The 27,774-nt window shown below is 45.4% G+C and overlaps 1 protein-coding gene and 1 pseudogene across 2 annotated transcripts; one reads left to right on the plus strand and one right to left on the minus strand.

Annotated features, from left to right (window-relative positions):
• The first annotated feature begins 237 nt into the window (after positions 1-237).
• On the plus strand, positions 238-19,205 carry LOC126939051 (putative uncharacterized protein LINC02693; annotated as a pseudogene). The gene is made up of 2 exons (XR_007720288.1): positions 238-896; positions 15,295-19,205. The product of XR_007720288.1 is annotated as a putative uncharacterized protein LINC02693 (transcript).
• On the minus strand, positions 2,160-3,414 carry LOC126939042 (ATPase family AAA domain-containing protein 3C-like). Its single transcript, XM_050763920.1, is given in 3 exon segments — positions 2,160-2,194; positions 2,197-2,916; positions 2,919-3,414. Coding segments are annotated over 3 exon segments (1,251 nt in total).
• Positions 19,206-27,774: the final 8,569 nt, after the last annotated feature.

The raw sequence follows: 27,774 nt of genomic DNA on the forward strand, positions 1-27,774 counted from the left end.
GCTCCCACCCCGCCACGCCTCTCCCCGCCCTCTCCGCCCCCTGCCCCTCCGCCCCCTCCCTTTAGTCCCCCCGCCCCTCCGCCCCGCCCCCTCTCCGCCCCCTCCATCCAGCCCCGCCCCCTTCGCCCTGCCCCGCCCCTCCCCCCACTCCTCCCGGCCGAGCTCTGTCCCGCCCCCTCCACCTCGCCTCGTCCCCTCCGCCCGGCACCGCCCCCTGAGGCATGCGCAGTGCGCCTGCCCCGCGGGGCTGCATGTTTGAGGACTGCGCGTGGGTCTCCGAGACCGGTGTCTGAAGTCGTCAGTTTACTGCTTGTAACGAACATAGCGATCACCGGGAACCTGGAAGTAGAGACTCCTTTCCACCGTCCTTCCGTCCCTAGGGCTGCTGCTAATCCGCCCGCCGGCATCCAGGACCCCAGGCTGGCTGAACGCCGGCACCCATCTCGCGCCCCAGGGCCCGCTACGAGCCTGGCATAATGGGAAAAAAATCACCACGGAAAGGTCCAACCCCTCACCATGCAGAGGGGAAGCTCGGCCGCACGTGTAAGGACTCTTACGCCCCTTGGGGTTTCACCCCCGCTTCGCTGGTTCCAAAAGCCTGGATCGGGGCCTCCTTGTCCTGTGGGGGCCTCTCAGCCGCAAAAACACAGGCCCGAGCCCGCGGGCCTCCCACGCGCCGTGCATAGGCTGCGCTTCTGCGCCTCAGCACTGCGGCTGCGGGACCACCTGGCTCACTTTTCCATTCGGATGATGTCCCTGTACTTCGTGGCTGCAGGCTCCTCAAGCCCCAGGTCTGTGCGGGGACGAGCAAAGCAGCAGAATATCCATGCTACATCTTTCTGGAGCACCCATTTTACTACCAGAGTTGGAAGGAACGAAGTTAAGTAATTTCCAAGGCAAGTAATTAAAATTTTACGGTGAAAAGCCTGGAAACTCTTCTGCCGGTAATAACTGTCAGACATATCTGTGGCTGAAATGTCAGACTTTCTCTGAGAAAAAAAACTGAGAACTTGTTTCCCATTATTTAAAATAGGAAAAATTATAGGGCACAGCAAGTCAATAGAAAAAACCTACCAATTTCCTAACTCACAGTGTGGCAGTAGGTTTAAGTTGCACATAAGTTAGGATGTAAAATACTTAAATGTTGCCACTTGGTCACCCACATTTGATATGGTTGTTACCATGCAGTTGCCTTGTATGCAGTAGCAGTGGCTTGAGACCAGCAGTATCACTCATTTGTCAACACACCAAAGCTTTTCGAAGTCACCGTCATGATCCTGGTGGTCAACCAGTTGTTTCTGGAAGCAACATGTGGCTTTTCCAGCAAACTAGTTTAAAATGTTGTATTTCTTGAAAGCTCAAACTTTATCTCTACAACCATCAGCCAAAAAATTTGAGACAGATTCTTGTCTTTTGCCCAAACTGCACCATGATAGGGGCTCCAGGGATCCACCTGCTTCAGCCTCCCCAGTAGCTGAGACCACAAGTGTGCACCACCATGCCTGTTAATTTTTAATATTTTTGTAAAAACTACATCTCCCCACATTGCCCAGGCTGGTCTCGAACTTCTAGGCTCAAGCAATTTTCCTGCCTTGGCCTCCCAAAGTGCTGGAATTACAGCGGTGAGCCACCGACTGAGCTAGGAGTTAGAGACCAGCCTGGGCAACATGATGAAACCCCATCTCTACAAAAAATTTAAAAATTAGCTGGGAGTGGTGGCACTGCCGATAGTCCCAGCTACTCAGGAGGCTGAGGTGGGAGGATTCTTGAGCCCGGGAGATTCAGGCTGCAGTGAGCCGTGATTGCACCACTGTACTTCAGCCGGGGCAACAGTGCCAGACCCTACCCCCTCCCCCAAAAGAAAGAAAACTATTAGTTCATAATGCAGTTGATGAAATAATGTACATCCACAAAGAAAGGAGCAATCATAATATGTATATACTCAGTATTAAAATATTGTATATAGTATTACATATATAATATTGAATGCCTATAATGAATGGGGCACTGTTTTAAGCACTTTATTTATTTATTTATTTATTTACAGCACCTGTGGGAGTTTATTAGGGGGAGAATTTCCTTAAATGTGCAGGGACCAGAAAGGCAGGGGTGGGAGGGGTCCGCAGCCAGGCTCCATGAGGTGTGGTCTCCCCATGGACTCAGGTTGAGGGGTGCTCTTCCTCGGGCCCAGGCCATCCCTCTTCAGCAAGCGCATTTTCTGCTGGTGCTGCCGGACAAAGTCTCGCACACAGGTATCCAACATGGCCTTGGTGAGGACCCCATCCTCAGAGGCATACACCGTGGCCTGACAGGACACAACCAGCTGTGCGATCTTCCGGCCCGACATGCCCTCCTTCAGCCAAGCGATCTCCACGCACTTCCCATAGTCAAACTGGGCCAGCTTCAGGTGCTGCTTTCCTTCTGTGGCCGGCTTAAGAACATACTTGTCAAGATACATTCTCAGCAGGAGCTCCTGCTCCTCCTGCCGCGGCAGGTCGAAGTGAAACACCAAGTCGATGCAGTTGCGGATGTCCCAGTGGAACTGCTCGGGATGGCGGCTGGCCAGGACCAGCATGAATTTGTTGCTGCGCTGACTCGTGTGGCTTAGGAAGGCGTTCTGGGTGGCTCTGAGGTCCTCGTTTATCTCCTCAGTGGCTCTCTTCGGAAGGAAGGCGTCCGCGTCGTCTACTAAGAGCAGAAGGCCGCGCCGGCTGGTATTGGCCCAGTCAAACAGCTTGTGCATGGCGGTCACGCCTTCCCGCCCCATGGGGGCCACGTCCCCGCCTGTCATGATGGTGTAGTCCATGCCCGAGTGCACGGCGAGTTTCTTGGCAAACAGCGTCTTCCTGGTGCCTGGTGGCCCGTACAGCAGGACGTTCAGCTCGCACAGCAGGACGTTCAGCCCGTACAGCTGCAGTTCTTCTTCCTGTTCCTTGTTGCTATGGCAATGTCGCGCACCTGCGCTTCCAGGCTGGGATTCAGCACGACACCCTCCAGCACGTCCTGGGGCCAACTGAGGAGCCGCCGGCTGACCTGGAGGGGGTGCTGCAGCGCTTCCAGCACCGTGATGCGGGACTTCTTGCTCACCAGGAATGGCTTCAACAGCCCAGCCTCGATGAAGCGGGCCCCGGCGGCTGTCGCATTCTTGGCTGATTTTACCCCGACAGCCAGCAGCGTCAGCCCAACCACCGTGGCTGTCACTGTGTCCCGGTCTGTCACAAAGGCACGGAATCTTTCCCCAAACATGGTGACAGCCGTCCTGATGGACGCCAAGAAGGTCTGATGGTGCTTCCGCAGGGACACCTCTTGCTTCCCTAAGTTATTCTCATTGACAAGTTGTTTGAGCTTGGACTGTTGCTCCAGCTTCAAAGCCTGCTCCTTCATCTGCACCAGATTCAGGGCATCCTTCGACATGGCCCAAAGGCACGGAGGCCACTGACAACTATCCCTTACGTGGTAACCAACGGACAGCCAAAGTGCATGATGGGACCGCACTTATTTAAAGATGGTTCCTCCCAGGTGATTCAAGGAAAAAGACACAATGGGTAATCAGTAACTAACAGGAAAAACTCTTGTGGAAATAGAGTTAAGAGGCCGGGCTCTGTGGCTCACACCTGTAATCCCTGCGCTCTGGGAGGCTGAGGCAGGTGCATCACCTGAGGTTAGGAGTTCGAGAGCAGCCTGGTCAACAGGGTGAAACCCTACCTCTACCAAAAATACAAAAATTAGCTGGGTGTAGTGCGAGCACCTGTAATCCCAGCTACTCGGGAGGCTGAGGCAGGAGAATCGCTTAAACGTGGGAGGTGGAGGTTGCAGTGAGCTGAGATCACGCCATTGCACTCCAGCCTGGGCGACAGATACTCTGTCTCAAAAAATAAAAAATAAAAAATAAAAAAATAGAGTTGGCCAGGCACGGTGGCTTACACCTGTAATCCCAGCACTTTGGGAGGCCAAGGCGGGCGGATCACAAGGTCAGTGAAGGGGTGGCCTGCCCCTCCACACCTGTGGGCATTTCTCATTAGGTGGAACCAGAGACTTGAGAAAAGAAATGAGACACAGAGACAAAGTATAGAAAAAGAAAAAGTGGGCCCAGGGGACCAGCGCTCAGCATACAGGGGACTGGCGCCCGCCTAAGCACTTTATACTCATTATCCCACAAGGATTCTCTCTCGAGTAGGTCTGAGTATATTCAATTTAAAGACTAATTAGTAAGCAATACATAGAATTGAACAGGAAACTATTTAAAACATAGAAGGCTCTCAAAAATACAGTGTGGAATGAGTAATGCAAGTTACAGAGATACATAGCACATTTATAGAAAGTGTAAAAACTTACAAAGTTAAACAGTATATTATTTAGAGAAACGATATATTATTTAGAGCTATTATTATGTAATAAAAGTATAATGAAAGTCAGGGAAATAATACTTTTTGTAAAACTTCAGTTGAATGATTGTCCTAGATGGGGAGGCAAAGGGTTATATTAAGGAAGGGCCAACCATGCAGATGGCTTCAAATGTAGTGGTGTAAGTGATGGCTACAATGTATTTATTTTACTTTTATGTGAGTCGGTGTGTGTGTGTGTGTGTGTGTGTGTGTGTGTGTGTGTGTGTATGTGTAGTTTTGTATGTATAAAATAGCTCATAATAATTTTTTTTTTTTTTTGAGTCGGGGTGTTTCTCTGTCTCCCAGGCTGGAGTGCAGTGGCATGATCCCGGCTCACTACAGCCTCCAACTCTCAGGCTCAAGTGATCCTCCCACCTAAGCCTCCTGAGTACCTGGGATTACAAGTGCACACCACCATGCTTGGCTAAATTGTTTAAATCTTTGGTTGAGATGGGGTCTCACTCTGTTGTCCAGGCTGGACTTGAACTCCTGGTCTCAAACAATCTTCCTGCCTCTGCCTCCCCAAGTGCTGGTATTACAGGGTGAGTTGCTGTGACCAGCCTAATTTTTTTTTTTTTTTTTAAACAGCTTTATTGAGGAAAAATTCACGTACCTTATGATCCACTAAAGTTTACTATAATCACAGTTATGTGAAACCAACACCATGGTTAAGTTTAGAACATTTTTATCAGTCCTGTACCCTTTAGCTATCACCCTGTTATTCCCCCCAGCCCCTACCCCAGCTGTAAGCAACCACAAATCTAGTTGCCATCTCAATAGATTTGTCTTCTCTGGGCATTTCATATAAATCGATCCATATAAGTGTTTTTTCATGTCTGGCTTCTTCACATTTGTCTCATTCCAGAAGGTGACTGAATTGTTCCACAACTGGGAATACTAAGCTGTGGGGTGAATGTTTGGTTCCCAAGTGAATGTGAATGAGGCAGAGTGGAAGGAGAGTTCTTTTACTGAGGGAAAGGGGCAAGAACCAATGAAAGAAAGAGATCCAGCAGGAGGGGAGGGAGGAAGTGGGATGGAGAGCTGCTGAAAGCAAATGAACAGAGCTCTGGACCTTGACAGCAGAATAGAAGGTACAATGCAGCGGGGTGCAGGTCCTGAGGGGGAGGGAAGGGGAATGTGGAAAACAGCAGGTCATAAACTCTGAATTCCAGATGCTGAAGATGTGGGTCGCAGGGGTCTGGTCATCCCCTCACAGGCAGGGGCTGGAAAGTGGGGCTCTGCTCAGGTCCAGGAAGGAAGTGGGTACACAGGTGGTGTGGACATGTGCGTGGAAGCCCACAATGTTAGGTGCAGAACTTCAGGGAGAACCTGCATTTGGGCTCCAGGCTAGTTGGAAGTATTCTTTCATTCAGCAGCCTTCCCATTAAGTGCCTGCTGTGAGACAGACATTGTAGAGCGCAGAGATGCAATTTTAGCTGTCCCAGCCTTCCAGGGACTTCCCTAGAAGACTGGGACATGGTTATTTTCCATCTCCCCACGGTTCATGGAACTGTATTCTGCATAAAACGGGCAAAGTACAACTATCATGGATTAGTACTTGAAGAAATGAAGTTTTTACCTTCATGTTTTTTACGAAAGGCAGTATCTGAGATGTAGCATTCTATATCTTTGGCTTCTTTAATGTTAGCTATACAGACAAAATAGAAAATGAAAAAAATTTCCAATATTAAATATTCACATTGATGTCTGTATTAGTCTATTTTGTGTTGCTATAAAAGAACACCCGAGGCTGGGTAATTTATGAAGAAAAGAGGTTTATTTGGCTCATGATTCTGCAGGCTGTACCAGCCTGGCACCAGCATCTGTTTCTGGTGAGGACCCTGGGAAGCCTCCAGTCATGGTGGAGGGGGAAGTGGAGCGAGGAAGAAAGGAGGTGGGTGCCATGTGCTTTCAAACAACCAGCTCTCATGTTTCATAGAGGAAGGACTCACTCACTACAACCGGGACAGCACCAAACCGTTCCTGAAGGATCTGACCCCAAGACCCAAACACCTGTCACTAGGCCCCACTTTCTTTTTTTTCTTTCTTTTTTTTTTGAGACAGAGTCTCACTCTCCCACCCAGACTGGAGTGCAGTGGCATGATCTCAGCTCACTGCAAGCTCCACCTCCCAGGTTCATGCCATTCTCCTGCCTCAGCCTCCCGAGTAGCTGGGACTACAGGTGCACACAACCATGCCTGGTTAATTTTTTGTTTTAGTAGAGACGGGATTTCACCGTGTTAACCAGGATGATCTCAATCTGCTGACCTTGTGATCTGCCTGCCTTGGCCTCCCAAAGTGCTGGGATTATAGGGGCGCACCACCGTGCCCAGCCTAGGCCCCGCTTTCAACATTGGGAATCAAATTTCTTTTTTGTTTTGTTTTGTTAAGGAGATAATCTCACTCTGTCACCCAGGGTGGAGTGCAGTAGTGCAGTTGTAGCTCACTATAGAAGCCATGGCTGAGCTGAGCCATAGCTTACTGTGGCATCCAACTCCTGGGGCTCCAGAGATCCTCCCACCTCCGCCTCCTGAGTAGCTGGGATAACAGGCTCAATCCACCATGCCCAACTAATTTTTTTATTTTTTGTAGAGACAGGGTCTCACTAGGAGATCAAATTTCAACATGAGATTTGGAGAGGACAAATTTTCAAACTGTATCAATGTCAATAGGTTTTTTTTCACTCATAAAGAGTATCTATGTGTTAGGAACTTTAGATGTTTAAAAAGTGGTGGCAGGGGAGAAGTATATAATAACGGGCACACACTGTATAATTTCCTCACATTTTAAATTACTCTGATAACTAATACATACATGGATTTATGGGTCTGGAATTTTTTCAGTGAGACATTTGTTTATAATTAAAATGTGGATTTTATCTCCTTATCCCTTTTTAATTCAGTCCCAGGCCTGAGCCACCATCCAAACATTCCTACATTGAAGCTGGGGTTTTTCCCTGAAAACGTTGCTTGTTAGGAAAACAGGATACAGTTGCCTTGAGCCAGCTGGCCTTGGCCGCCAGGCCGCTCTCACGGGGAGTGTTATTCAGTGGGAAGTCGTGCTCCCTGCATGGCACCGCAGCCCCTCAGCTCTGAACTCAGCAAACACTGTCCCATTTTGCCCCCAGAAACAAGCACAGGGGCACCACCACAGGCTAGTACCCAGTGGGAACCAAGTCTTGGGAACTTACTGGAATTGTTGAAAGATATGTCCCTTTTGAGTAATGCATATGGCCCTAAATATTAGGTACAATCTGACTTCAGACTCAAGTCATCATGTGTTTTGGCTCAGCTGTGGCCTGCATATGGTATTGTTGATATTAGAAATGAAAATGCTGGTGAGCCACAGAAAGAAAAATCCTGTGTTTTCTGAAACTTTCAAACACCTTTGGCCTTGTTCGTTAATCACCTGGAAGGAAGAGAACCTATAAAAACTGGAAACGCAGTGGCCAGCAGCCAGCCCTTGAGAGGCTTGCTGAGCTGTGAGGGTCTGGAGGAGGATGCAGCTCTGCATTGCTTCTGCAGCCCCAGTGCAAAGCAATGTTGAATTCCAGCGTGATATCGAAATGAATGTATTTTACTGTAATGTTACATCTTACATTTTTTATTAAATCCTTTGTTCATAAATGGAAACAACAAAATGACAAATTATTTAACATTTTCATATTTTATAACCTTCCTGGCCTCTAGCAAAAAAAAAAAAGAAAGAAGGAAAAAGAAATTTGATTCCCAATGTTGAAAGCAGACCGTAGTGAGAGGTGTTTGGGTGTTGGGGGCAGATCCTGCAGGAACGGCTTGGTGCTGTCCTGGCGTTAGTGAGTGAGTCCTTGCTCTATGAAACATGAGAGCTGGTTGTTTGAAAGCACCTGGCACCCACCTCCTTTCTTCATTGCTCCACTTTGCCTTCCATCATGACTGGAGGCAGCCTGAGCTTCAGAAGGAAGGCCGTCCTCTAAGATAGCCTGTCCAATATAAATATGACCTAGGCCTGTCTGGAGTTTTAAATTTTCTACTAGCCAGGTTAAAAAAACTAAAGAGAAACAGGTGGAATTGATTTGTGATAATATAATTTATTTGACCCAATATATCCAAAATATCATTATAATGTGTGATCAGTATAAAATTATTAATGAAACATTTTACATTTCTTTGTCCTGAATCTTTAAAACTCACCCCATATTTTACACTTCTAGCATATCCCAGTTCGGAGCAGCCACATTCCTGATGTTCTGAGGGCTCTGACTCCCTGACCTCAGGAAGGTGAAGGGCCTGAACCGAATTTCTCTGCCAGGACCCAGGGAGCTCCCCCTCCCTACCCACACCTCTTTTCGGTCCCAAAGGAAGAGAGAGTGCCCTAAGAGGGCAGGGGCTGCCAGCAGGAGGTGGCCACAGGTACAACACTGCTACCCATCTGCTGCTTGGTGGGGCCATTCTCCCTCCAGAGATCAGAGGATAGCGGGGTCCCAGGAGGTGGGCCCTGTCCACAGCCTTGACCTCCAGAGATTAGATTTGGAGGGAATAGATTCCAGACAAATGCTTTACCTTGCTATTTGGCCTTGGCCCTAGTGGTCAGGCTGTCATCTGTTTCCTCCTGTGTTGTGTGATACTGTGTGAGTTTTAAGCACATACGTGTCTACATGCATTTCTTTATAATTCAAGGGTCCCAACTTCTAATAAGGGGAAAAGGAATTAGGTACCTAGATGGTTCCTACCGTTTGCCAGCTAACTTGTAATCAGCATGTTGTTAATCCTGGCATCCTGTCTGCTCTGGGTGTGTTAGTTCACTGTTACTGTGTAATAAGCCGTCCCAAAACTTATTTAGCTCATAATTGAGCAGGTCAGCAATTTATGGCAGGCTCCTGCCATGAATGAATTGTGATACCTGTAAAACCTGCCATACCTTTATCAGGCATAGCAATCTTCATGTGTGTGTATGGGAGAAGGGCGTCAGCTGCTGGTGACCAGGCAGCTCTGCTGTTGAGAGTGAGTTGGCTGTGGACTGGCCAACTTCGGTTCTCTTCCCCAAAATGTTTCATCCTCTAGCAGGCTAACCTGGGCTTGTTGTCATGGAGATGGCAGGGTTCTGAAAGAAAAGGAAGAATCATTCAAGACCTTTTGAGACTGGACCCAAAACTGCCAGCTGGATCCAAGTCTTTGGGAAACAGATTCTACCTCTGGATGGGAGCAGCTGTAAAAGCACGTTGCAAAGGGTGCAGATACAGGGAGGGATGAAGAATTGCAGTTGCTTTTGTAGTTAGCATCACTATGCCTTTTCTTGCAGACAAGATTTATATAACTGTCCAAGTCAAGGAACTTGTCCAAAGCCCCATAGCTACTAAGCGGGCTGTGCTGGGCCTCAGGATCTGCTCGGCCTGACTCCGGAACACATCCACCTCCATGGCCGCACTATCACACGGCTTCCCTGGGCCTTCCAGGTTCCGGAGGGTGACTCTTCTGCAATAGAGGCAGGATTCCTGCAAGATTCTCATCCTTGTAGTATTCTTCTCCGTTAGGAATATTCCTCTCCAGATAATGATTGGGAAGCGTCTTGCAATAACTTGGAATAATTTTGGGGAAATGGTTGAAGGCTGAGTTAAGAAATCAAGGCACTAGCACTATATTTTTCATTTCTAATCATAGGAGAAATTTGAAAACACGTATAAAGCACTCCACATGTTTGGAAATTCTTTTCATCCCATCTTGGCATTTGGAGGCTATTACTGGTCTTCAACACAGACTAAATCAAAATGCTGTGCCCAAAACAACCTCTTCCTCTGAAAGCACCCGATGTAAAGATAGACCTGCTGAGAAGACATTTCCTCCTGCTGCAATTTAGTCAAGCAGCTGAGCATGTCTTGAAGCCGTCCTTTGATTTTAACAGGACAGAGCTGTTTTCTAAGACTGCCCGCCACCCCTCCCTGTAAAGCTGAGATGCTGCAATGAGGCAAATCCCCACAGCACACAAGGAAATCAGGCACAGCCAATGCATCCTTTAGCACAGCTAAGGTTCTCACCCTTGATGCACCTTACAATTACCTGGGTGGCAGGGGGCTTTTAAAATTCCCAAAACTGAAGTTGCAACAGACCAGTGAAATCAGAATCCCTGGGGCAGGATCCAGACACCCTTGCTGTTTAAAGCTCTCCAACTGGTTACGGTGTGTGGCCAGCGTTGAGAACCACTGCTTGAAACCAACATCTTTTGATGAACTAGTAGCAAATGGTTTCTCAAATGAATGTAAAGTCTTTGCTGCTGAGCTATAGCCTTTCAGTCTTACTTGCGTTATTTACATACTGTCTTTTGCAGGACCTGACCTCTGCTACTCATTTTGTTTGACTCAACTCAATTTCACAAGTACTGAGTGCATATGATGTGCAGAGCACCATGCTAGTTATTGTGTCCTTGGTTTGGGGAGGACTTTGCTGGGAAATAAAATCACATCGTCAGAAATAAGAGTCTTGCTACTTATCAAATTGAGGCAAAAATGGGAAGACCTAGGGGGTCTCACCCAAGGGTTGGGACATTAATAGATACATCAGAATATGACAGTTCATCTGATGATGCTGTGGGTAGAAGTGTCCCACTTTGAAACAAAACAAAACACTGCTGTTACTCTGAGATACTAAATTATGTGTGCAAATATGTGGTATTTAAATATTTTGTTGATACATAGCATGCATACAGAAATATGGGCATAAAGCGTTCACTTATGCTCGACATATATTATGACAAAGTTAATACACGTGGGTAACCACGAAATAGAAGCAGCCTCACTCATGTGGTCCACAAGCGCTTTCTCCCTCCCTCCTCCTCAAAGGTACCAGTGTCTTAACAGCTGACATTATAGATCAGTTTCGTCTTTCTGTGCAAGGTGTTTCATCACAGAAAAGTTTAAATATATGCAAAATGAACAAAACTGTATAATAGACCCGTGACCCAGCTTCAACAGCTAGTAATCATGTGCCATTTTTGTTTCTTCTGTACCTCAGCCCTTTCCCTACCCCTCACTTTATGTATTTTTTTAGTTCTTTTTTGGTGAGGTAAGATATACATGCATTGAAAGGCACAAATCTTAATTGTACAGCTTTGAAAAATAAATAACACCCATATAACCATCACCCCTTTTCAGAATGGAATATTTCCATCATCCCCAGAAACCTCCCTCATGCTCATTCCTAGGCAATTTTTAACTCCCCCAGAGGAAAGTACTGTTGTGGAGGTTTTTTAACCATTAAGTTCATTTTGCTTGAAATCATACAATATACATTTTTATGTCCAGCTGTCTCAGCATAATGCTTGTGAGACACCTCCATAGTGTGTATTTTAGTTTATTCCTTTGAATTGCTGAATAGTATTCTGCTGTATAAATGCACTGTGGTTTGTTCATACATTTTTCTGTTGATGAATATTTGGGCTATTTCCTGCTTTGGGCTATCATATTAGTAAAGATCTATGAATATCCTTATACAAGTACTTTTTTGTATTGTTTTATTCCTTTATTAGCATTGAAGTGACACATATTTTCATTTTTTAGCAGTTGCTCCAGGGATTACAGTGTGCGTCATTAACATTCTCACAGTCTAGAGTTAATATTGTTCTATTACAGTGAATATAAAATAGAAAAACTTACTACAGAATAGCACCATTTATCTCCTATCCTTTGTGCTGTTGTTGCCATAAATTTTATATCTGTACATGTCAAAAACCCCACAACACAGTATTATATTTGCTTTAGTCATAGATCTTTAGATGAAATTAAGAGGGAAAAAAAGAAAAATATATTAATAAATATTTGGAGGGAGATATTTTGAGGCCACAGAAACATACTGTTTCTTCTTTAAGTTTCATCCAATTTTTGCATTCACTGATGACTCTTTCCTGCAGTAATGATTACTGTAGTGTTCTAGTGGTAGTTTTCTATTTGTGCTATCCTTCAACATTTATTACTTGGAATTCTTCTGTGAGGAAGATTTGTCTTTCCTTCCTGATTGATTTAATCTTTTCTATATCAGTATGGACTTGTGGCTATTTCTTTTATGTTCTGGGTTATAATTTAGTGCTGTCATAATTATTTGCCACTCACATTGTTCCACCTTGAGTCACAGAAAGCTCTTCCAGGTTGGCTTCTTTTGACATGTCTCCACCCTTTTATGTTTTTTAAAAGCACTTTTTTATTTTCTGGCACTGCAAGATGCTCTAGTCTCATCTTGTGTTTTTCATGGTAGGCCTAGAATTAGTCTTTTCTCCAAGAAGCCCGGGTTTCTTTTATAGGAGAATGGTATATAGAAACTAAGATCTGGGTACTGGGTGTGCTCATTAATACTGGGATATCACTGCTTCTAGGCTCTCTCAGCATAGTTTGGAAACATTCACATGTTTCCAAACATGTATGCATGAATACAAACTCAGCATCTACCTGTCTATATCTGTCTATCTAAACAGATACATTAAAATAGACAAAGGTTCATACTGACATTCCTAACTCCAGTGCAGCACCTCAGGATTTATTCTAGCATTCTCCCTTTGCTTATTTGTAACTCTTTCACCTACAGAGAGAAACTGGGATCTAATTCTCTGAAATATATTTGCTAACATGGAAAATAATTTCAGAATTGCTAACCCATACCCTGAAACAAATTTGCCAACAGTATATTTGTGTACAGTTCTTGAGTCTTACAGTATGCAGTCAAAACAGTATTTTCCAAGGTTACTTAGGTGAAGACTTTTTTTCCCCACACTCTTCAATATGGGTTAGTCATAATTTGTAATGCAGTAAGATTCATTTGTCACCCACTGCATTCCATCTGACCCCCTCACCATCTTTGTTGATTTTTAAATTTACGTAGAATAAAACCTGTAGCAGACGCTTTTTCTACATCAGTTGAGATAATCATGATTTGCCACTCCATTCTGTTAATGCAGTGATGTTTGAATGTTTAACCATCCTTGCATTCCAGGAATAAATTCTTCTTGGTCATAGTGTATAATTATTTTAATATGCTGCTGAATTTAGTTTGTTGGTATTTTGTTGAGGATTTCTGCATTGGTATGCATCAGGGAAGTGATATGGATCTCTAGTTTTCTTGTCTACTTTTTTTTTTCTGGCTTCGGTACAGGGTAATTCTGACCTCATAGAATATCATAGAATGAGTTTAGAAATGTTCTCTCATTTTCAATTTTTTAGAAGAGTTGTATTAGTGTTATTTAAATGTTTGGTAAGATTCACCAGTGAAACCATCTGGTTCAGGGCCTTTCTTTGTCAGAAAGTTTTTGATGACGGATTCAATCTTAGTAGTTACGGGGTCTATTCTAATTTTCTGTTTTTTCATTATTCAGTCCTAGTAGGTTTTGTATACCTAAGAATTTGTCTATTTTATCTAGACTGTCCTATTTGTTGGCAAACAGTTGTTTATAGTACACCTCTTATAATTCTTTATTTCTGTAGAATTCATAATAATGTCCCACTGTCATTTCTGGCTTTGAGTCTCTTTTTCTTAGTCAATCTAGCTAAAGTTTTGTCAGTTTTGTTCATCTTTTCAAAAACCAACTTTTGGTTTTGTTTATTTACTGATAAGGAGGGATTTATTTCTGTCATATACTGTTTGTTGTTTATATGCCTTACAGCTTTTTTGTTCTTCATTTCCTACATACTGTCTTCTTTTGTATTTAATTGATTTTTGGTAATGAAATGTTTTAATTTCCTCATTTCCTTTTGTATATATTCTATTTTTTTGTGTGTGTGTGTGTATGTGTATGTGTGTGTCATCATGGGTATTACATTTAACTTGCAAGTTTATTCATTTTATTCAGTTGTATAAACATACTGTAATTTATTTATCCATTCTACCCTTTATGGTCCTTTGGATTTTAACTATTGGACTTTTTGTTAGAGCAGTTTTAGATTTACATGAAAAAATGAGTCAGGGAATTCCCATATACCCAATCTCCTGCCCACATGCTCTGTTGTTACCCTTACAGCCTTGCCTTGTGGTACATTTGTTACAGTTGATGAACAATGTAGAAACATTATTATTAACTAAAATTCATTAGAGGTCACTCTTTGTGTTGTACCTTCTATAATTTTGAGAAATGTGTAATGACATGACATGTATCCATCATTAATGCAGCATACAGAATAGTTTCACTGTCTTAAAATATCCCTTGTGCCTCAGCTATTTGTTTCTTTCTTTCACCCTCCCCTTCCCACAACCCTGATAACTATTGCTCTCTTTACTGTTTCCATAGAATATCAGGTGGAATTTTACGGAATATCATATGGTTGGAATTCTATAGTACATAGCATTCAAATGGGCTCCTTTCACTTGCCAATATGCATTTAAGTTTCCTGTGTGTCTTTTCATGGCTTGTGAGCTCAGTTTTAAATCAAGGAATAATAATTTATTGTGTGAATCCACAACAGTTTATCCATTCACCTACTGAAAGGCATCTTGATTGCCTCCAAGTTTTAGCAATTATGAATAAAGCTGTCATAAACATTTACATGGAAGTTTTTGTGTGAATATAAGTTGTCAGCTTATATATAAGGGTATACTTAGCTTTATAAGGAACTGCCAGGCCAGGCACAGTAACTCATGTCTGTAATCCCAGCACTTTGGAAGGTTGAGGTGGAAGGATTGCTTGAGCCCAGGAGTTCATGACCAGCCTGGGCAATATAATGAGACCTTGTCTCTACAAAATAAATTTAAAAATTAACCAGGCATGGTGGTGCCTGTTGGTGTTAATATCATTGTTATGCAACCTGCTCTAGGAAGTGACGATCCTGTGTTCTCTAAGATGAACGTAATGAGCATCACTCAAGTCAGTAGTCACAACCCATCATTAGCAGAAGCTCAGAAAATAAGATGTTAAATGCCTGGCCATTAAGTTTTCTTATCTTTGTTCATTTCTACAGAATCATCTCCCCTGCCCCACAAACGTGAAAGAAAAGACAAGAGAAGCACCCGAGAAGAGGAGGGGAGAAGTGCCCCAGAAAAAAGTCATCCAGTCTCTGAAGCTTCGCCCAGGTGGGCACAGGCCAGCCAGCCTCTCCTCTGGTTGCCCAGCCAGCTGCAGGCTGTCATATAACCTTCCACCCGGCGTGCTTTTGAGTGTGTGGAAGTGCTGTATGCCCTCTTCTTTGAAAACCTGTTGAGCAAATGCCTCCGCATTTTATGCCCCTTCAACCTCCACCTCCAAGGGCCCCCAAGACCAAACATGCTGTGCACACACAGCAGCTCTTTGTGTCCCGCTCCTGGCCGATCTCCTGCATCATCTCGTTGAGCTCCATTGAACTCCGCAGTCTGCATACTCTGTGGAACTCAGGGTCTTCTTGCTCCATGGAACTCAGGGTCTTCATTTTCCATGGAACTCAAAGTCTTCTTGCTCTGTGGAACTTGAGGTCTCCTGGCTCCATGGAACTCAGGGTCCTTGTGCTCTGTGGTACTCGGGGTCTGTGTGCTCCATGTAACTCGGGGACTGCATGCTCCGTGGAAAGCACTGGGACACACTTGACCCCCCACACCCACACATACATCCTTCATTTTAATCCTGCCCCTCACCTGTCCACCCTGTGAGGCTTCTTCACCCCCACTCTGCTTTGAGCTCACGCCGGGTCTTTCGGGCTGGCCTGAAGCATGGGTGTTGGTAGGAGGAAGTGGCTGAGGTCACACGTTCAGGCAAATTCTGCTGGTGTTGCACCTGATGGAGCTGCCTGGAGAGGATATTTCCTTGGAGGATGTGCCTTGGTGGCCACTGGCTTCTTATGCTGCCCACACCGCTGCTGATTCCATGGAGGAGCCACAGGGCCACACTGGGGGCTGTTCTGGAATTGGTGGTTTTCATCTGCACGTTAGGTAAGAACTGGCAGGCACCTTGGCTGTCCTTGTGGCCTCTGCCCTGCCCCTGGCCCTCCCCAGGTTGCTGATTTTCTGAGCTGCTGCTCTTCCAGGAGGAATTAAAGGTGGGAAGGCTGAAACCTGTGCTTTGGATTAGCAGAGACCCTAGGCTGTGTCATGCAGAAAAGGGAAGGATTGCAGATGGTGGCGGGATCAGCCGAAGGCAGGGGCTTCACTGTGATGCTGGAGCCCTCCATGTTGGGATGTTTGCATACAGCCCAGGTTCAGTTAGGTGGCCCATCAGCGAGTCCTGGATCTGGTCTCACTCACAAGCCATGGACAACATGAGCTCAATTTGCCAGGGCTCCCTGGGAGGGGATTGGAGAGCCTGAGAAAGAGGCTGGGCTGCCTGTTACGCCCACCCCACACCCTGCCTCCTGTAACCCCTTAGGAGGTCAGCCAGAGACAGTAACTCAAAACCTCAGCTTTGGGCAGCCAGATGCCCAGAAATGAGGGAGAGGGCAGGCCTAGACACCAAAATAAAAGTCTATATATTTTAATATAAATACCAGAGGTGTTTGAACCAGAGCAACTCCATCTTGAATAGGTCCTGGGTAATTTAGGCCCCACCTTTAAGCCTGGAGAATCTTCAATGAGGCTGAGACCTACTGGGCTGCATTCCCAGGAAGGTAGGCATTCTAAGTCACAGGATGAGATAGGAGGTTGGCACAAGATACAGGTCACAAAGACCTTGCTGATAAAACAGGTTGCGGTAAAGAAGCCAGCCACAACCAAGATGGTGATGAAAGTGATGTCTGGTTGTCCTCACTGCTCATTGTATGCTAATTATGATGCATTAGCATGCTAAAAGACACTCCCACGAGCATCATGACAGTTTAGGAATGCCATGGCAATGTCAGGAACTTACCCTATATGGTCTAAAAGGGGGACAAACCCTCAATTCCAGGAATTGCCCACACCTTTCCTGGAAGACTCATGGATAATCCACCCCTTGTTTAGTATATAATCAAAAAGTAACAATAAGTACAAGCAGTTGAGCACCCCATGCCACTGCTCTGCCTATGGAGTAGCCATTCTTTCATTCCTTTATTTTCTCTAATAAACTTGCTTTCACTTTATGGATTCACCTCGAATTCTTTCTTGCACGAGATCCAAGAATTCTCTGTTGGGGTCTGGATCAGGACCCCTTCCCAGTAACATAAATATGTAATGAAACAAAGGTCCATAACTTGACCCAATTGGAAACACAAAATTTACTATAAGGATTTATATAACAAAGAGATAAAAGGAGCCCTGATTGTCTTTTGTGCCTGTACAGCATGGGCTCCAGATTAACAAATGCTAAAATGCACCAATTGACAAAGCTTCATGAACTTAGTCAATGCTGGGACTCAAGTTACAGTTATACCTGGGATGAACACTGCAATGCCTGTAATCCTGGCAAAATAACTATAGAGGAAAAATAGGCATGCTTTATTTTAACTGTAGCTTTGCCTAAATTTTGCATAGGCATAATACTCATTGCCCTAAAATATGCTCTAACACAGTGAATAATAAATATGATTCAATTAAGTCTTTGGCACTTATAAATTGGCTTGGACCTTGGAGGTCCCCAGTTAAAATAGTTAATATGACTATGACTATGAGACAAATTGGACCTTGCAGATCCCCAGTTAAAATAGTTAATACGACTCTGTAAGTTATAGCCAGATGTGTTAGTTTGCTAGGGCTACCAGAGCCTGGGTGACTTTAACAATACAAATGTATTTCCTCACTGTTCTGGAGGCTGGAATTCCAAGACTGAGGTGTGGGGGATTTGGTTTCTCTGAGGCCTCACTCCTGACCTGAGATGACCCTTCCTATGAGCACACCCAGCACTGAGGTCTCTCTATGTCTCCAGATTTCTTCTTTTATAGCGACACCTGTCATGTTGGATTAGGGCCCACCTTAATGGTCTCATTTTAACTTACTCACATCCTTTAAAGGCTGTATCTGTAAATATGGGCACATTCTGAGGTACTGGGGGTAAGGGCTTCAACATGTAATTTTGGGAGAGACACAATTCCGATGTACAGGACCTTCAAGTTTAAAACTTAATATATGAAACCTAATTAATAAAAGGGTGATTCTGTCCACTGTTTCTCCATTAGACAGCTCAGTCTTGCCTGTGCTTAAGCCTGGAAGAAATAAGTGGTGCTTCACAGTAGAGTCCTACAACCTTAACATTGTAATCCTTTCATTAAGGCCCCTATACCCAATAGCCAGTATTAAAGAACTTACTGACCCCATCCAATCAACAACTGGTAAAGATTTTGCTATTATAGATTCAGCTATCATGTTCTGTTCAGTGCCTACTTCAATAGCCTCTCTGCCCTAATTCACCTTCACCTGCAATGAGACATGGTACTTCTTTTCTAGGCTACCCATGGGGTACCCCAACATCATTGCCACCACATATAGTCTTCATAGAGTGCTTAAGTACACCCAGCTTTCTGCAGGAGCTCAGGTTACCCCAGACCCTCATCCGAGACAGCATTGCCCTGGAGCTCATAGCTGGAGATGACATCCCCCAGGGAGTTTGATCTCTACAGGGAAATCAAACTCAGGGAAAACTTTGATCTCTACAAACCATGACATGTAGAGAGGCTCACACATCTGATTCAACAATCCCTGATCCAGTGGTCCATGGACACATTTGCCCACAAGGAATAACCTAGAATCTCTCTCTGGTGGGGGTCAGGGGCTGAGTAGAACTTAGTTTTTAATCATTAGACATAGGCAAGGTGTTTAAGTTACTACACTTTCAAGCAGTATGGCCCTCACTCAAAGTGAGGTAAATATTGCTGCAAAGGAGCAACAGCTGCATTGTTGGAGTTTTGCTTTTGAGGGCTGTGTGTGTGCGCGCATGCGCGTGCATTGATTTCTTTCACAAAATACATTTTCAAATATTTCCTTACTCCAATCAACATTGCCCCTTCCTTTTAAATAAAGTTTTTGAAAACTAATAAGCCTATTTTTTTATTTACATTTTTTACTTACATTTCTTTACAAACTGTTTGCTATTAGTCTACAGTGAAAAGTCAACACTTTATAAAATAAGATTGGCATTTAAAAGCTTGTCAATTCTAATACTTTGAAAGGCTATACCCATTTTCAGAAAGTCTGGGCTATTCAAAATATTTTACAAAATTCTGAAACTTTGAAAAGTTGCAAGATTTGGGGACAGCAAGATGAGGTGTTTTCTCTAACAGCCAGTTTTGTTCACTGTATTATGAAATAAGTACTTTTTAAATTAACAGCTTGAATTCCAAATTATATTTTTGAAAATCAATAATGATTTTTGTAAAAATAGAAAGTCTGTTGTACCTTTATCTTAAAATTCATTTCTTATCTATTTTCTAGATTTGATGTTTTGCCATTTTAAAGGATACTAGACAAGAGGATCTCAATTTGGATCATTATCTTGGGCTCCTAATATCCTAATATAATTTTAAATCATCCCAAACAATGCATTATTACCATATATATCAACAATTCCCAAACTGCTATAAGCTATGTATACTATTGATATTTTTCAGCTAAAATATACTTATAAATACATAAAAATATAAAAATATTTTTAACTATGTGTTGTTATGCAATAATGCACTTTTCAAGAAGAAACGATATACCAGTCTCAAGAATACCTGGAAGCTGCATGAAAATTCTTGATTCCTTTTAAATATAGTGACAGAAAAAGATGTAAATCTAACAATTGGCTGTTTTTATTGTATAAAGTTTTTTCTATAAGCACATGTGAATTAAGCATTTGTTAATCCACATTTCCCATATCACCAGCGCTGTGTGCCCATGGCACGGCTATTCTAACACTGCAGCTGCAGGGCTGAGGGTGGCAGACTGGGCACCTGCACTGAGCTGCATTCGTCACACAGTTGGACCAGCCCTAAGCTGGGAGTGGAAGCATCCTGACGTGAAAAGCTGTTTGCCAAGTACAATGACCACACATTTCGTCTATTTTGAATCCACCATCACAACAAAATCTACACTTGACAGATAAGACAGGCAGATATGATCTTTGAACACGAGTGAGAAAGATGTTCACACAGACTCCCATCATCCCTCACATGACGGGAGGATTAAAATGGCAGTGGAGGAGTGGATGTTCAGCTCAGGGGTAGATCAGTGACACTGTCACAGCTATTTTAGGACCTGAAATATTTATATGAGCCTATTCCAAACCCTAATAATACATAAATAATGAACTCAGAACTGTACACAAAGGGAAACAAAAAACCACTCTGATGGTGTCCAGGTCCCTCATCAACTCCCCAGCAGTCAAGGAGGTCAAGGCTGGTCTCAAACTCCTGGGCTCAAGTGATCCGCCCACCTTGGCTTCCCAAAGCTCTACGGGCATAAGGATGTTTATGGGCAAGGATAAAAGCTGACAACACACACGGCCTAGTAAGTTCTTTCCATATGTTTGGAATGAATGTGTTTCCAAGGATAAAAGCTTACAATGACATCTTTCTTACCTGTAAGATACCCGAAGAGCAGAGAGAGGGTCCCCAGGCTGGCTAAGCATCCGGAACACTGGGGGAGCTTTAAAAACACAGATACAAATGATTGTGCCTCTCCCCTTACTTACTGAGTCACAATCCCAGGGATAGAAGCACCCAGAGATCTGTCTTTTCAGAACTTCTCCGGCTCTCCAGGTGGTGCTGACGATCAGGCAGATTGAGAGCCAGTGCTGCAGGCAGCCCGTCCCAGACATCGGGAGCAGGAGAGTCACGCAGGGCTAAGTCAGACTGAAGGTTCTGGTGCACCAGGGGTGGGGAGGGGCTTGAGAGCTGGCCTTTCCAACAAGCTTCCCAGAGAGGCTGGTTTGCTGATCCTCAGACCAGGCTTTGAGGGTGCGCAGCACTCTTCCTCTACGTGTGTGTCCACACACCTGGCACCTTTGTTGTTGCATTGCCCCAGGTATAAAGTGCAGGGCGCCCCCTCTATGCCTTCAGCCCCGCTCTCTCCCCTGCTGACCCCCAAATCGCTGGATTTGGACTTGCCTTTATAAAGGGAGCTCTCAGCTCAGGCATGAAGTGCAGGGTGCCCCCTCTATGCCTTCAGCCCTGCTCTCTCCCCTGCTGACCCCCAAAACGCTGGGGTTTGGACTTGCCTTTATAAAGGGAGCTCTCAGCTCAGGGGTGGGACCTCCCTGCTGGCCCCCTCTTCCCAAGGCCCAGCATCAGCAGGAGCTGCTCCAGCAATTCATCCTGAGAGGTCTATGTGGTGTGAAAGGCTCAGGGAGACTGTTCTGTTTATTGTCAAGGGCCAGGAAACAAAGCCTGGGAACAAAGTGCTCAACCGAGTGGTGTTGATTGACAAGATAGGGCGGGGTGCGGAGGAGACTTCCACACACAGCAGGACCGAGTGAGCGCCAATTCTTCCTTCTAACACTGGCACCAAGGAGAGACCGCAGTCCCTTCCCATAAAGGCCGTGAACAAAAGGAAGCATCGCTTGGTGTGCCAGCTCCTCTGGGGCGGGAGAACAAGAGGTGACTTGAAGCGGGGTCGGGAGCCCCATCCCAAGCACAGTGGATGCTGAAGGGGGTCCCAGGCTCCCCAGGTCCTGGGCTTCTCTTGATTCTCAATGTTAAGCTTGTTGATTGAATATAGTTGGTTAATGTGGACCCCAAGGCAAGGAAAAGACACAGGCCAAGAACCGGGGGCTTCAGTCAGCTCTGAAAAGTCAGGAAGAGCTTTTTTTTTTTTTTTTTTTTTTTTTTTTTTTTTTTTTTTTTTTTGAGACGGAGTCTCACTGTGTTGCCCAGGCTGGAGTGCAGTGGTGTGATCTCCACTCACTGCAAGCTCCCCCTCCTGGGTTCACGCCATTCTCCTGCCTCAACCTCCCGAGTAGCTGGGACTACAGGCACCTGCTACCACACTCGGCTAATTTTTTGTATTTTTAGTAGAGACGGTGTTTCACCGTGTTAGCCAGGAAGGTCTCGATCTCCTGACCTTGTGATCTGCCCACCTCGGCCTCCCAAAGTGCTGGGATTACAGGTGTGAGCCACTGCGCCCCGCGAGGAAGAGCATTTCTAACATGCAAATGCAAACGTCTGCCACCCCGGGCTGCTCCCCTCTGGAAACTGCACCGCAGGGTACAACAGGTCCCAGGTTTGCCTTTCCTAATTCCCTGCACCACCCAGCTCCCGCCTCCCTCACTGTGTGGGATGAGAGGTCCACACACCCTTTCCTTCTCACCTTTGAAATGGCAGTGGTGGCTGCAACCTGGGAGCTGAGGGTGTCCTGAGCTGGTGAGACCCCCACCAGGGGCCCTGGGTGCCTGCCGGCCACAGGCTGAGCCATCCAGTCTGTGCACAGCCAAGCCTCAGCTACCAGGATTTCCTTCCTGTGGAACTGGGCCTTCCATCCAGAGAGGCTTGCAGCAAAGAGCAGAAATGGGCTTTCTCAGTCAGGAGTGGTGGCTCACGCCCGTAATCCCAGCACTTTGGGAGGCTGAGGCAGGTAGATCACGAGGTCAGGAGATCCAGACCATATTGGCTAACACAGTGAAACCCCGTCTCTATAAAAATACAAAAAATTAGCCAGGTGTGCTGGTGGGAGAATGTAGTCCCAGCTACTCGGGAGGCTGAGGCAGGAGAATGGTGTGAACCCGGGAGGTGGAGCTTGCAGTGAGCCGAGATAGCGCCACTGCACTCCAGCCTGGGTGACGAGTGAGACCCTGTCTCAAAAAAAAAAAAAAAAAAAAAAAAAAAAAAGAAGTGGGCTTTCTCTCTGCTGGTGTAGGAAAGCCATGGCAGGAAGGCGGTACCAACAACACACAACTGCCTGTCCCATATGGGGTCCCAGACCTCCTGCCTCCCGGCTTTCCTGCCCCTTTCCTTTGTAAGTGTGCTCTTTAATTAAGTGTCCTCTTTATAATTGTGTCCAAATGTTCACACTGTCTCAAGTGATGCTGGAGCCACAGCCTGGGGCCACTGCAGGTCCCTCCTCTGGAGCAAAGGGTCTTCGTCACAGTGTTTCTCTAAAAGCATATCCATCCTGAGTGACACTTATTTTAGAAACAGATACAACTGGTGAAGAAAGGGTTGAGCATTAGAAAATGTCTCCGGATTTCAAAGAAGTTGGCCACTATCTATGGGAAATTGGGGGTAAGTAACTGCTCTTTAAGTAAATGAGGACAGGCCAGGCATGGTGGTTCACGCCTGTAATTTCAACACTTTGGGAGGCTGATGCGGGTGGATCACTTGAGGTCAAGAGTATGAGACCAGCCTGGCCAACATGGCAAAACCCCATCTCTACTAAAAATACAAAAATTAGCTGGGCATGGTGGCGTGCACCTGTAATCCCAGCTATTCAGGAGGCTGAGGCAGGAGAGTTGCTTTAACCCAGGAGACAGAGGTTGCAGTGAGCCGAGATTGCACCACTGCACTCCAGCCTGGGTGACAGAGCAAGACTCCATCTCAAAAAAAAGTAAATGAGAACAAAATCCCAAAGGCTAGAGCCACCGCCCAGCGCATGCTCAGGATCGAAATGCTCCTGTGGGTCCCTTCCCACCTGAATGCTCTATTTTAAAATGAAGGTCCAGGAAAAGGGGAGAGCATGTCATTACTAAGGTTCAGAGTTAAATAGAGACACTCTTCCACCAATGACAGCCATGATGGGCCACCTGAGCTTTCTTTGGTTTTCCCTGCCATTTGCATGGTACTCGACTGCACTTGAATGAGGAGTCCTGAGGGTGCTCACAGCATGGTCTATGGACCAGCAGTACTGGGGTTACCTGAAGCTTGTGTGAAACGCAGCATCCCAGGATGCTGTGATGCCAGGAGAGGGTGAAAGAAGAGACAAGAGCAGCTGCCTCAGCTAAAAAAGAAAGCCAGAGGAGAGGGTGGGTATTTAGGGAGCAGGGATTTTTAATTTCAAGTGAATTCTGTAATTAAGAAAAAGGGGCGGTGGTGGTGGGGCTTGGGGCTGGGTGCTCTGGCACTGTCCCTAACAGCAATCACAGTGCTGGCTTTGCTCCTGTGCTGCTGTCCCTCTTCCCTCTCAGCAATAGGAAGAACACGTGTGCTTTTGATGCATGGGATGCATTAGGCCTGGGATGCAGCATTTCACACAAGCTTCAGGTAACCCTAGTGCTGCTGGTCTGTGGACCACGCTGTGACTAGCAAGGTCACAACTGAGAGACCCTATTACAATTGGAATACTTTGGGCCTCCCTTCTTGAGAACGCAAAACAGCTGCTGGGTGTGTTGAATATTCACCCCACCACAAAGAAGGTCAGCACTTTTCTCCACACAAGGGTATAAGGTTTTGTTTTCATATAAAACCTCAACAGATGAACGAGGCCACTATCAATGATTTCAGAAAGAAAGGCTAAAATACAAACTATTTTTTATGACAGAGTCTTGCTCTGTCACCCAGGCTGGAGTGCAGTGGCTCGATCTCCACTCACTGCAACTTCTGACTCCCGGGTTCAAGCAATCTGCTTGCCTCAGCCTCTGGATTAGCTGGGACTACACGTGCACACCACGCCTGGCTAATTTGTGTACTTTCAGTAGAGACGGGGTTTCACCATGTTGGCCGGGCTGGTCTTGAACTCCTGACCTGAAGTGATCCACCTGCCTTTGCCTCCCAAAGTGCTGGGATTATAGATATGAGCCACGATACCCGGCCCACAAATACCAAATATTCTTTAAACAAAAAATTATTATGTTGGAGGCACAGTGGCTCATGCTGTAATTTCAATACCTTGGGAGGCCAAGGCAGGCAAATTGCTTGAGCCCTGGAGTTGGAGAACAGCCTGGGCAACATGGCGAAACCCTGCCTCTACAAAAAGGTTTTAAAAAATTAGCCAGGCATAGTGGCATTCATCTATAGTCCCAGCTACTCAGGAAGCTGAGGTGGGAGGATTGCTTGAGCCTGGGAGGATGAGGTTGCAATGAGCTGTGATGGCACCACTGCACTCCAGCCTGGGTGACAGAGTGAGACCCTGTCTCAAAAAAAAAAAAAAAAAAAAATATATATATATATATATACACACACACACACACACACACACACATATATACACACACACACACACATATATACACACGCATATATATATACACACACACACACTCTTTGGGAGAGATGTCCCTCGTAATTAAACTAGGTTAACACAGATGATTTTATTTAACAGCTGAAGTGGTTCTGTTACCTGGGAGCTTGTTTTATATTTAGTTGATCTTGGAGGATCCATCATGAACCCCCCTAGAAGTGCCCACAGTGATGTGTTCCATGAGTGCTTGATGGAAAACCATACATTTCTAAGGCTCTGGTGGCAGGCAGCAGTTATGTGATGGCATGAGGAAAATCCATTTAGTAGAGTTGTCCAAAAGTGCAATGACCTGGCTCGGTAAGCTGTAAATTATCTGTCCCTGTGAGGGGTAGAAAGTGAGGATGGAGAAGGAAGGAATATGCCAGACAGGGGTTGAACCAGACGGGCTTCTTCCAGCTGTCAGCTTCATGACTACAGGTACTGTCCACATCTCCAGGATCCACCTAGGATGCCTCTGATAATGTAATCACTTACCTCCATTTTTCTTGGGCAGTTTATTCCAACAAGTGAGCTATGGTGCAGGCATTGGGCCATGCAGTATCTGTTTGACTTTCAGGGGCTTAGGTCAGCTTGGTGGAGTTCTCTGGGTCCCTCTAGAGAATCATCCAACCCAGCGATGGCCTGCAGGGTCCTGCCCCACCCCTAAAGCACTTACATTCACACAAAATCCTGGAGGTGAATGTTCTCAGCAGGCTTATTCCTCATAGCCAAAAGCCAGAAACAAATCCAGATGTTCTTCGAGGAGCAAATGGCAAAACACTTGGGGTCATTGTGGAAATGGAGGGAAGCCTTTGGAGAGATGTATAGGAAGAATGAACAGGACTCGGTAAAGGATTGTTTATGACGTGGGGGGATACAGGCTGAAGAAACTCTTCTAGAGTCTGGAATGGGGTCCCTAGGTGAGCTGTCACACCATTTATTTAGACAGTAAGTCTGGGTCACAGCCAAGTCAAGGAAAATGACCTAGACTATAGAGCGGGATCAGTTTTAATATGTAATGTCAAAGAGGCATTTCAGTCTGGAAATCAGCTAGGCAGCTGTACATACAATTCTGAGTGGAGATAAAATCTGGAGGTTGTAAGAATAGAGTTAATAATTAATGCATTAAAAATCAATTTGGTCACCCAGAGGGCTTGGGGTTCTTTTTTTCCGGCATACCAATAAAAGAATAACAGAGTTCGGGGTGAGTTATGACACACTTCAGATTTTAAATCCCAAGCAGGGGTTGTGAGCGCACTGGTAAAAATTGGGGAGGAGCATTCAGAAAGGTAGGACGTTCCAGAAGGAGAAGCATCAGTGTCAGAAGCCAGGAGCAAGATGGAAACAAAAGGGAGCCACTTACCTGGACTGCTCCTTGGACGTGGTAAATGGAAAGTGGCCGTTAGATTTTCCATCATGGAACTGTCCAAAGACAAAAGTACAACAGATTTAGTTTAAATATCGTAATTGGCTTTATTCGCTATTCTAGAATCAGGCAACACTTCATTCCGTAAAACAGACTGAGCGTTCCTCCCAGCAGAGCGGGGGAGATGGGCTTCATGGATAGAAAAGGCTGAAGCAGAAACAGAGAATAAAACACGGATTGGTTGCAAAGTTACTGTTCTTGTAAACATTAAAGCAGACGGGAGGGACTGCCTATCATGCTGGCTAAACCTGGACTGTTGGGGATTTGCCTTTTATCTCTCTGTGTCCTGACTTCTCAGAAGGTCAGATCAACAACTTAGTTTTGGTTTGGAAAGGTGGAACTTTAGCGCAAGGAACTCCATTCCATTCTGGTCTTGTTACTGAACTGAACCTGGGTCAGCTTGCCCCGTGTGGTAAAACCAAACACCCACACTGAGGTTTGCAGCAGGAGAAAGGAGGGTGTTAACTTACAGGACACCAAGCAAGGAGAATGGGGCAGCTTACGCTTCAGACCCAATCTCCTGGATGGTTTACAAGCAAGGGATTTTAAAGGCAGGGGAACATTTCAGGAAAGCAGAGGTTACAGGGAAACCATAAATCAATACAGAGGGTATACCTTGGTTTGGACCAAAAAGGTGGAAGCTCTTGAAGCAAGGGACTTACAGGTCATAGGCGGCTTCAGGATTCTTTGATTGCAATTGGTTAAGGAAGGCAGGCTTTGCCTAAAAACTTGGGGTCAGCAGAAAGGAATGTTAAGGTCTGGCCTATGGGCATAACTCTCTCCAGGCCCCTGAGGAAGAAATTTAGAACAAAGAGCAGCTGTCAGAGTGCAGCCCTCAGCTCCAGGTCACCTGAGGTCTCTGTGATGATGGTCAGTATTTTCCATCTGAAGTGGGTCTGGGTTTCTGAAAAGCCATTCAGGGACATATGCTAAGATGTAATCTTTAGTTTCAATAGGGGACCAAACACCTTGTGGCTCTGACTTGCTTGAGTGGCTATTACTTGAAGCTATG

The sequence above is a fragment of the Macaca thibetana genome, chromosome 16 (assembly GCF_024542745.1).
Source record: "Macaca thibetana thibetana isolate TM-01 chromosome 16, ASM2454274v1, whole genome shotgun sequence".
NCBI lineage: Eukaryota > Metazoa > Chordata > Mammalia > Primates > Cercopithecidae > Macaca > Macaca thibetana.